The sequence below is a fragment of the Entamoeba invadens genome, assembly GCF_000330505.1.
Source record: "Entamoeba invadens IP1 unplaced genomic scaffold scaff_1105074726257, whole genome shotgun sequence".
NCBI lineage: Eukaryota > Evosea > Mastigamoebida > Endamoebidae > Entamoeba > Entamoeba invadens.
The window spans coordinates 9,087-19,047 of record NW_004191799.1 but is presented as its reverse complement, the minus strand read 5'-3'; the positions used below and the strand labels follow the sequence as shown (position 1 = coordinate 19,047).

General features: G+C 29.2%; 5 protein-coding genes across 5 annotated transcripts; 2 read left to right on the top strand and 3 right to left on the bottom strand.

Annotated features, from left to right (window-relative positions):
• Nucleotides 1-80: 80 nt before the first annotated feature.
• EIN_529020 (hypothetical protein) lies at nucleotides 81-832 on the top strand (the record flags this gene model as incomplete). Its single annotated transcript, XM_004184803.1, has 2 exons — nucleotides 81-144; nucleotides 174-832. The coding sequence occupies 2 exons, from the start codon at nucleotides 81-83 to the stop codon at nucleotides 830-832; spliced, it is 723 nt and encodes a 240-aa protein (XP_004184851.1).
• A 1,382-nt stretch (nucleotides 833-2,214) lies between these two features.
• Nucleotides 2,215-3,222, top strand: EIN_529010 (hypothetical protein; the record flags this gene model as incomplete). The annotated part of the gene is made up of 1 exon (XM_004184802.1): nucleotides 2,215-3,222. The coding sequence occupies one exon, from the start codon at nucleotides 2,215-2,217 to the stop codon at nucleotides 3,220-3,222; it is 1,008 nt and encodes a 335-aa protein (XP_004184850.1).
• A 512-nt stretch (nucleotides 3,223-3,734) lies between these two features.
• On the bottom strand, nucleotides 3,735-4,301 carry EIN_529000 (hypothetical protein; the record flags this gene model as incomplete). Its single annotated transcript, XM_004184801.1, has 1 exon — nucleotides 3,735-4,301. One exon carries the CDS (start codon nucleotides 4,299-4,301, stop codon nucleotides 3,735-3,737), a length of 567 nt encoding a protein of 188 aa, XP_004184849.1.
• Nucleotides 4,302-5,348: 1,047 nt separating this feature from the next.
• On the bottom strand, nucleotides 5,349-8,852 carry EIN_528990 (protein serine/threonine kinase, putative; the record flags this gene model as incomplete). Its single annotated transcript, XM_004184800.1, has 1 exon — nucleotides 5,349-8,852. The coding sequence occupies one exon, from the start codon at nucleotides 8,850-8,852 to the stop codon at nucleotides 5,349-5,351; it is 3,504 nt and encodes a 1,167-aa protein (XP_004184848.1).
• Nucleotides 8,853-8,946: 94 nt separating this feature from the next.
• Nucleotides 8,947-9,339, bottom strand: EIN_528980 (hypothetical protein; the record flags this gene model as incomplete). The annotated part of the gene is made up of 1 exon (XM_004184799.1): nucleotides 8,947-9,339. A coding segment is annotated over one exon (393 nt), but the record flags the coding sequence as incomplete, so codon positions are not given.
• Between the last annotated feature and the right edge of the window lie 622 nt (nucleotides 9,340-9,961).

Below are 9,961 nucleotides of genomic sequence, written 5' to 3'. Positions count from 1 at the left end.
ACGGGATGTAGTTGGACCAGATATTTCTGCTTTATACGACAAAGGTAAAGAAAAGGTAAATAAACTCGGAAATTGGGTCGATGATAAAACTTCTGGAATCAGAGATGGAATCAAAAATTCACCAATTGGACGAGTTGGACAACTGTACGACCAAGGAAAAGAAGCGTTAAAAGATGGGAAGAAATGGGTGGATAACACGATATATAACACTTTGGATAAAGCGACAACTGCAATGACTGGAAACTCAAAGACTGGTGGAAGAATGACTAAAGAGGAGTGGAAACAAGGTAAAAAGATAGGAAAACAAGGTGGAAAGTTGTGGAAATGGTATAAAAAGAACGGTAAAGAAAAAGATAAAAAAGACTTGAAAGGCTCTAAAGATCAGAAAAATAAAAGTAATGCTGTACAACCTAAACAACAGAAACAAACTAAACCAAATAATCAGAGGAAGAAGGACGACAAGAAAAATAACAACAAAAAACAGCTGATTTCTAAAAATAGAAAGTTGACAAATCGTAAAAATAGAACACCAAGAAATACGAAAAAAATGACCAACAGAAATAATAACTTGATGGGTAAAAGGGGAAAACAATTGCAAAATAGAAAACAACACAGAAAAGAAATTACTTTGAAAAACAAAGCGAAAAACTTACCAAAAGCAAAGAAAATAAATTTCAGCAAATTAAGAAGAAGATTAAATTCAAACAAGAAAAGAACGCCAAAACCAATCCAACACAAAATGAATAAAACCAGACTTCCAAAACCAAATACTAAAAACAACAAATTTGCCCAAAATACAATCAACTCGAAGAAAAACAACAAAAGAAATTAAATCAATTTTTATTGATTAATACATGTTATGATTATTTATTACGCTCCAAATAACAAAAAAAATAAATAATATATTATTTCATGATCGACAAAATAAGTTAACATGATTATGAACAACAAAAATTAAATGAAAATATTTAGAATAATAAAAATGGATATTTGTGGGTTTAAAATGGGGTTGCAGAGAATGTTCTATTTATCGTTTTTATTCGGTTATATTTTTGCTTTCTTCACATTATAATTGTAAAAATTATCCAATTGACCAAATAATTGTCAGAAAATGTAATTTTTATAAATTACATTAAAAATTAAATGAAACATATATATAAAATTATCAAATAAAACAAAGAGATTCAAATTTATTTTAATAATTGTATTTAGGTTAAAGTTTGTTAAATATATATTTTACTTTTTACATTTATTTAGTCTTATGACTGTTCGGCTACTTTTGAAATTACTCAATAGTCGGCGACTTATTCAGTTTTTTTAAAGTAGCCTATATCTTGAACAAAGTAAATAATAACTTAAATAAATTATACCATATTCATTATAGTCTCAAAAATGTGTAAAAACACAACAATTGTTATAATTTGTAATATTATTTTCAAATAAATATCATTTTAAAAATGATTTGAGAAGATATAATTGAGAAGGTATTTTTTCATTTCATTTTTTAATAATAATTATATTGATAATAATTATATTAAATAAATATAGTTGAAATTTATTTAATTGTTTTAACATTAAAATGGTATGATGAATAGTATTTCGACTAATTATTTAGGTCAAGGAATTTTAAGACAACTAAAAATTTGGATATTTTCAAAGAAACCATAAAGTCTCCGAACAACTATTCGACTTTTTTAAGTCACTTGTATTGGTAAAAATTATATAATAAAAACTATTATTTAAAAAATAATATTTTTTAATGATAAAATGAATAAATAACGAAAAAAAAAATTTAAAATATATAACTTGATGAATAAAATAATTTTATTATTTATTAGAAATTGTTATTATTAAATAAGAAAAATGTTTTTATAAATATTCAAAAGATGAATATAATTTTGTATAATTATAATCAAAAAGAACTTGTTAATTATTCAAATGAAAGAAAATGGCGTATATAATTATTTCAGAAATTACAATTCAGACATTGACCACAGTATAGTAAAACTTAAAGCAACTATGGAAACACACGTTTCATCACCTAAACTAGTTTTACCAAATTCTATTGATGGTTTAAACCTTGACAAATCCATTGAAAAAATTACTGCGAGTCTTGACATCGAAAAAATTAATGAAACAAAGTGCATTAACTTGTTAAAAGAAATAACAAATTGCTTATCAAAACTATTAGATTTGATCAATTTGCTAGAAATGATGAAAACCCAATGCGAACAAGATGGTGTTGATATTGTTACATTTAGAGACAATACTCTCAACCTTCTTTTACAAGCAGAAAAAGTCCGTTGTGACAACGAGCTTGAGAGAAACACATTCCGTAAGACTGAAATACAAAACGACTTTGCACAACGAGAGTTTGCAATTAGAGAGCTGATGCGACCTTCTGTGTTATTCAACCCACAGCCGTTGTTTAAAGAAGAGTCTACAAACAACACTTCTGAAAATACAACACAGCAAATCGTAGTTACTCAGTCACCAAAAGAAGATAGTAAAAATACTATTAATAATAGTAAAAATACTATTACTGATAGTAACGTGATTGACTTAAACATCAGTTCGTCTGAAGTAGAAGAACAAATATTGGAATATCACAGCAATGAATCTAACAAAGAACCCCCTTGCAAATATCACGTAAAAACAAATGTCAACGACAAAATTGAAAGCGAAAATTGTGAAGTCCTTTTAAATAAAAAAGAAAAGGAACAAATACACAAATGGAGTGGGAGGAGTGTTGGTGATCTAATTTTCACTTATAAAAATAATTTAAAAAGTTGTAGTGTTAAACTTCGAGAGTGTTTTCATGAAGGGAATGGGTTTGTCATTGCACTGCTCTATGAACAGAATGTGTTTGGTGTTGTTGTGACTAAAAAAGTTGATAAAACGACGGACTATGCATTTGATGAAGACTGTTTTATATTCCAAATGAGAGATAATGGAGACAACAATTACAAAATGTATAAAATTAAAGCAGAAAATTTCGATTGGGCATTTTCAGTTGGTGTAAAATGCAGCACCAAGTTTTTTGATGTTGGGTGTGGAGATATTAATGTCGTTTACAACAATACAAACAAAAAAGTCGTTTGCAAGTGCGCACAATCATCATTTGATTACAAAAATTGCACTCAAACGATTTGTGGCGTGGATGGGTCTGTAATCTTTAATATACAGAAATTTGTTGTGTACAGATTAAATGATTTGGATTGAATATATTTTTGGATGATATATAAAAAAGGTTTTATATTTTCAAAAGTCGAACAAATTAACTACTTTTTTAATTGTATTAACGATAGAACGATAATTAGAAATATAATACACTGATGTGGGTATTTTCATGATAAAAATAGAATGAGCAAAATGGTTTACTAATTTTTTTTATTTATTTTAAAAAATAAATTGAATTTATAAATAACAATAAAGTCGGTGGAAAACCATATTTATTCATTTAATTTGAAATAAGGAAATTCAAAAATTTCAAGAATTATTACTATATATATAATGTTGGAAAATATTAACAAATAAGTTTGGAATAGTTTAACATAATATTATAATTATGACAAATTAATTTCATTGTTTTAAAAACGACAAATAAGTGTTTTGACTAAACAGTGTTATAAAACAAAGTTATAAACCAATAAATCAGAGATATAAAAAGAAGTTAAAAAATTATGTAAACCTTTACAAAAAAAACAAAAAATCAAAGCAAAATGTTTTAAAATTTAAAACAAGAAAGCAATGAAAAGAGCGAGGAACGCAAAGACCTCAAATGCACCTTCAGAAAACATGTAGTTCATGTTATTTACACTTGTGCATTTTTCGAGTTCATAGGTCACGGAGGTATATGCGGTATAAACATCTCCAGTGCAATCTTCTGAATTATAAGGAGTTAATGTAATCATTTTGTCTTTAATTTCAGCCTTTATAGAATAAGTAGATACTAATGTAATTTTGGTACATTGTGGATATAAGTTTTCGAGAGGATGAGCATCACTTTCACCGAATTCACAATTATCGGCATCGTTATAAAAATATTGAACAAAGTAATAGTCTGGCAAGTCACTTTTAATTTCAATATCACCAGACGAGGCACTGGCTTGTTCGACCCAATTGCCACATTTATTAGACACGTATCCTTTAACCTTGTCACCATTTTCTTCAAACTTAACGTAATTGTTTAACATCATATAGTAGCATTGATCAAATTTGTAGACTGCAGTAGATCCATCAAGGTTAGAAACAACAGCGTATTTTGCTGTAGCCAAAGTTACAAGAAGAAGAGCAAACATATATATTTTCCAAGTTAAAACGCGTTTTTATATAATCAGGTTTTTAAAATAAAGTTCGGTTACCAAAACACGGTTAGTGATTATAATAACAAGTTATTTGCAAAGAGGGATAAAATTCCACGGCAATATTTTTTAAAAAAATATTTTTATTATAGTTTTTTTTAAAATGTGTAATTGAAATTTTTCATAATATTATAGTCATCAAATTTATCTTGATATAAATAATCTGAATTTTCAGACTGTTTAATGTGTGTCGGTCGAAACAAAAAATCCTTTTTTTAATTAAATCAAAATACACTTTTCGGTTTTTGTAATTTGAAAACAACAAACATATGTTAAAAATGTGCAAATAATATATTTCATGTTATTGATATTTTGTTAACATCATAGTTAGATGTTAACTAAATTGAATTTTTGAAATAATAAAATGGTTATTTATCATTCTATTTTATATAAATATTTTTACTATATTATTATGATATTTTAATTTATCATAAATATCAAATAATATTGAAAATATGTTTTTGTTTTATAATAGCTAACTATAAATTACAAAAATTACAGATTGATAAAACAAGCCAGCAAATAATAAATTTATACTCAATCATAGTTTTAAGGTTTTGTAAAGAAAACACTGAGTGATAGGAATTAATTTGGTAAAAATTTAACTATTTTATAACAGCAATCACAATAAATCTATTTTTGTTGATAATCATGTTTTTTTTACTTAGAAAATAAATATAGTTAGGCAAATAATTAATCTAAAAAATGTCTTATTAATTTGTTATTTTTTTAATTTTTAAAATTTGAATCAATAAAAATGTAAATTATTTGTTATTTTTTAAACTTATTCATTTAAACTAAATGGTTTAATATTAATAAAATAAAGTATGACGATTTTATGTTATTCGAATATATATTGAGACAATAAAAATTAGAATATATAATAAGAACACAAAAAATACAAAAAACAAAACCCGTTTTAAATTATAATGTTTATTTAAAATTTTTAATTTGTACATGTTAAATACATAACTTTATAATCAATCACTTAATCATATTTTCAAGCTTTTCTCTAATGGTTTCAATATTAGTTCTTTCTTCTTTGTCATGAGCCCAACATTTTGTTATTAATTCATATTGTTCATCATTAAGTAATTCGGATTTATTAAGACGATTTCCACCAGTTACAAAGTCTGCGATTTTCCATGGGTACTTGAATTCTATTTTGTCATAAGCATCTTTCCACCTGAAACACTCATACATAGTCATTGCAAAAGAATAAATATCAGCACTCTTCTTGTACTTCTCCTGTTTTAAAATTTCAGGCGCCATGTAAATTGGTGTGCCAATTCCCTTCGTGAATGTCATATTAGTTTGCAACATATTGACATTTCTTGATGACCCAAAGTCAGTCAATTTAGCATTTATTTTTTCATTTACATCAAGTGATAACACAAGGAAGTTGTCTGGTTTGATGTCTCTGTGTAAAATTCCATTCTCGTGTAAATATTGAATACCAATCGATGCGTCTAGTAACAATTTGGTTCGCAACTTCATATCAATTTCATCACTCTTTTTGTGTTTCATCAAGTCTTGTAAACTTCCAAATCCTGCAAATTCGGTGACCATACAGACCTTGTTGGGTATAAATACAGCACCATAGAAGTGGATGATGTAATCACATCGGAACTTGTCTAGCATGGCAACTTCTTTTTCAAATTCTAAAAGACCATTTTCATTGTTATCAAGTTGTTTCATCTTTTTTATAGCAACACAAACTCCTCTGTATTGCCCTTTGTAGACAATTCCAAAACTGCCTTCGCCAAGCTTCTCGTCTTCTATGATTTCTCTGTAATTCAATTTGGTTGTTTGTTCTGTTTCGATTTCGATTTCAACTTTAGCGTTTTCAATGACACCAGTTGTTATATTTAACGACGTGATTGCCACATGTTCTTTAGTAACACAAGTACACAGCGGCTTGATGAAAATCTCAAACTCACAAGCATATCCAGGCTTCAATGTCACAAGTGGTGGCACACTTCGTATTTCATAATAGTCACACCCTTCCATCACACTGAATTGAACTTTCAAGTTACTTTTAGACACATTCCCAATACATATCAAATCTCTTGTCTCAATGTCAATTTTTAGTAATTCGTTGTCGTCTAAATCAAATTTCAGTGTTGTCTTGTTTGTTACTAAATTCGCACTCAAATTCATCATCTCAATATTGGACCGACTCATCTTAAAGTTGCAAATGTTCTGCTCTTTTTTCTTCTGTTTTCTCTTTTGTATCATCGATATGATTACCATTATAATAGCAACAATAAACACTATGATCACAAAAGTGACTGTCATTGGCGCACCAACAACCAACCCATAATTTGTCTCTTTGACGCAATAATCACCAGCATCACTTGGTTCGTGAAATCCTTCACATTCTGTGCACTTTGAATTGTTTGCAGACAAACAAAACTCGACACTTTTGTAATCCACACACTGCGAGTCAACCAACACATAATCGTTTTCTACACAGCTTTTACAATTTTGATAGTTGTCACATGAGATGCAGTTATCAGAACGGGTTTTGCAGATGTAATTATCCACGTAATATCCATTTTCACACCACAGACACCCAATCAGTGTTTTTGTTTCACAATTAGTCAAATTGTCATATGATACCCATAATTTACTTTTACTTCCTGGAAGTTTGAAATATTCAGTTTGACAACTCAAACAAGTAGTACTATCAACACAAGTACCACATGACTCATCACAAGAAATACAATCAGCTTCTTGTTTGAAGTACTGGTCTTTGCAAATAGCACATCCACCACCCGTCGGCAGTGTCAATGCACATTTTGTGAATAAATCGCCGAGTGGTTCACATGTAAAGGTTGATGACAAGTAATACTGTGGATCGCACGATAAACAATAAGTTGTGTTGTAACAATTATCACAGTGATTCGAACACATTTTACATTCACTATTGTTGTAATGATAACCAGAATTGCATCTTTCACACCCTTTGTTATTACGACTGAAACATGAAACTTCAACACCTTTTATTTCTTGTTTTGTGTTGGTTAAATTGTTTTCATCGTTTTCGTCATCAATGAAATTTTCTGAACATTTTCCATTCTTTAGTTTGAAAGAATCCAAACATTCAACACATATTGATTGTAAAATCAGTGAGTATTTACAGTGGTCTATTTGAGTGGTAGTAATTGGAATACAAAAATTGTATTTTCCTTCATTGTTAAGCGAGTCAATCAAGTAAAACCCCTCGGCACACTGTGAACAAACAAAACCATAAGCTTTGACACAACCAACTTCACTTTGTTCAACGCAAAACCCATTTGTTTGGATTACATAATTTTTGTTACATTTCTTGCACTTTCCACCTTCACAGTTATTACAATTTGGAACAGAACACACCGAGCATTTGCCATATTTAAGTTCCATGTTTACATCAACACATTTCGAACAATAATTTTTGCCGTATTTTAAACAATTGTTTTCATTTGTGCAATTCATGGTTTCAACGTTATAAATTGAATTATTGGCACATGACAGTACTAAACTTTTTGATTTGTAATTCATACAAATCGACGAGTTGTTTTTACACGTTACACATTGATTGTTTTCATTCAAATATTTACCTTTTTCGCATGCAAAAATGACATTATTTCGAGTCAATACATTTGAAACAGAATTGCAAGTCTTTTCATTAACAATGTTATTATCTTCGCATTGAATGCATTCTTTTTGATTTATGAAGTTTCTTTGATATATACATTTTGATGGAGTGCTTTGGCAGTCCGATCCAACTGATATTTGATCTGAACACTCACATGATACTTTCGAAAGTGTTGATTTGTCCACACATTTGGTTGCCGATACACATTTGTTATTTGACAGATAATATCCATCTGAACAACTTAAACACTGTTCTTGAATCGAAACAGTCAAACAGCCACCCCCATTATTTTCGCACTTCTTTGTTGTGGCGTTGTAAAATGCGTTTGTTCCACAAGAATCACAAACACTGGTTTGAGTATTAATTTGATAAGGTGAATAACACGTGATACAAACAGGAATTCCAACCGTTTTAGTTGAGCACGCTTGACAATTTGGGATGCCAATGTAACACTTCTCGCATGATGTTTCAGTTTTTTTATAAGTTCCAGAAGCACAACTCAGACTAGTTTGGTTTGACAAATAATACGGGTCTTGACACGACAAGCACTTGTTTTCTCTTGAATTACATGATTTACAGTTTGTGATAGTTGTGTTACAAAATACACAGACCCCACTTTGATTTGGATAGTATCCACTCTCACACTCAACACATTTTCTGTTGTAATCAGATGAACATATCTTGCAATTTTGATCAAACGATTTGCAAGCATCACACACACGACTCTTAGTTGCTTCAAACACATAATTGTTGATACACCCAGTGCACTTGCCTGTTGTTTGATCGCAGTTACCATTGCATGTAGCATCACATGAGACACACGTGTATGTTGAGTCGCTTGGATACATTCCGCTTGGTCGACACACACTGCATTTTCTCTGATATGTCGAATCACACTTCAAACAATTTAAATCAAAAGATGAGCATGAATCACACACTAAATTATTTGTAGTTGAAAAAAAGAAAATTCAACGAACAACTGGTATATACACCTGTAGAACCATTGCACATTCCACCACATGACCAATCACAATAACCACACTTGTAGTTTTCGGATTCTTTTGGATATTTTCCACTTGAACACAATTCACATTTTCTTGCATTATCAACTGCACATTTTGAACAGCATGAATCAAATTCAGAAGACTTAATACAGACTTTTGATATTGGAGAAGTTATTGTGTAATTTAACAAACATCGTGAACAAAATTCCGTTGTCGAGTCACATGTATTTGGCTTGCAAGTTGAATCACAAGCAACACAATTCCCATTTAATAAATAAAACCCACTATTCTCTCGACATTTAACACATTTTCTTTCTCCATTTAATGCACACTCAACATAGTTTGCATCGAATATCAAACAATCAACACATTTATCACTTTCCGGATCACTAAAAACTTTACCAGAAACACAATGATGAATAAGATTTAAACTTAAACCCAACACGTATACAATTTATTGAGAAAGATTCTTTTTAAATTATTTACTATCAAAAAAGAAATATATAAAATACCATATGTAATGGTTATATTAACTATAATTTGTACTCATTAAAAAGAGAAAAACGTTTTGGTTTCATTCACAAAATAAAATTAACATTTTAAATAATGTAAAATATAAGTTAAATATAATTTTATTTCGAATTAACTTTAAATAATTTATTGTTTAACCTTAGGAAGTCACTCGTTTTTGTTGAATTTTTTTTTGCTGGAAAGGGAAAACTGGATATTTTCTATCCAGATCTTTTTGTAAACAAAAAAAACAAAATGTATAACAATAAATTCAAGCATTCATTTTGAACCATTCACCACATCAAACGCGATTGCAATCACTACATGATTTGCGTTGCGAATGTCGCAACAAGTAGTTGTTTTTTTGTTTGCAGTCGTGACAATATTCAGATTTTTCCTCTAATGGTTTTGATGTACTTGTTTTCTAGACGTTTCATGGTAAT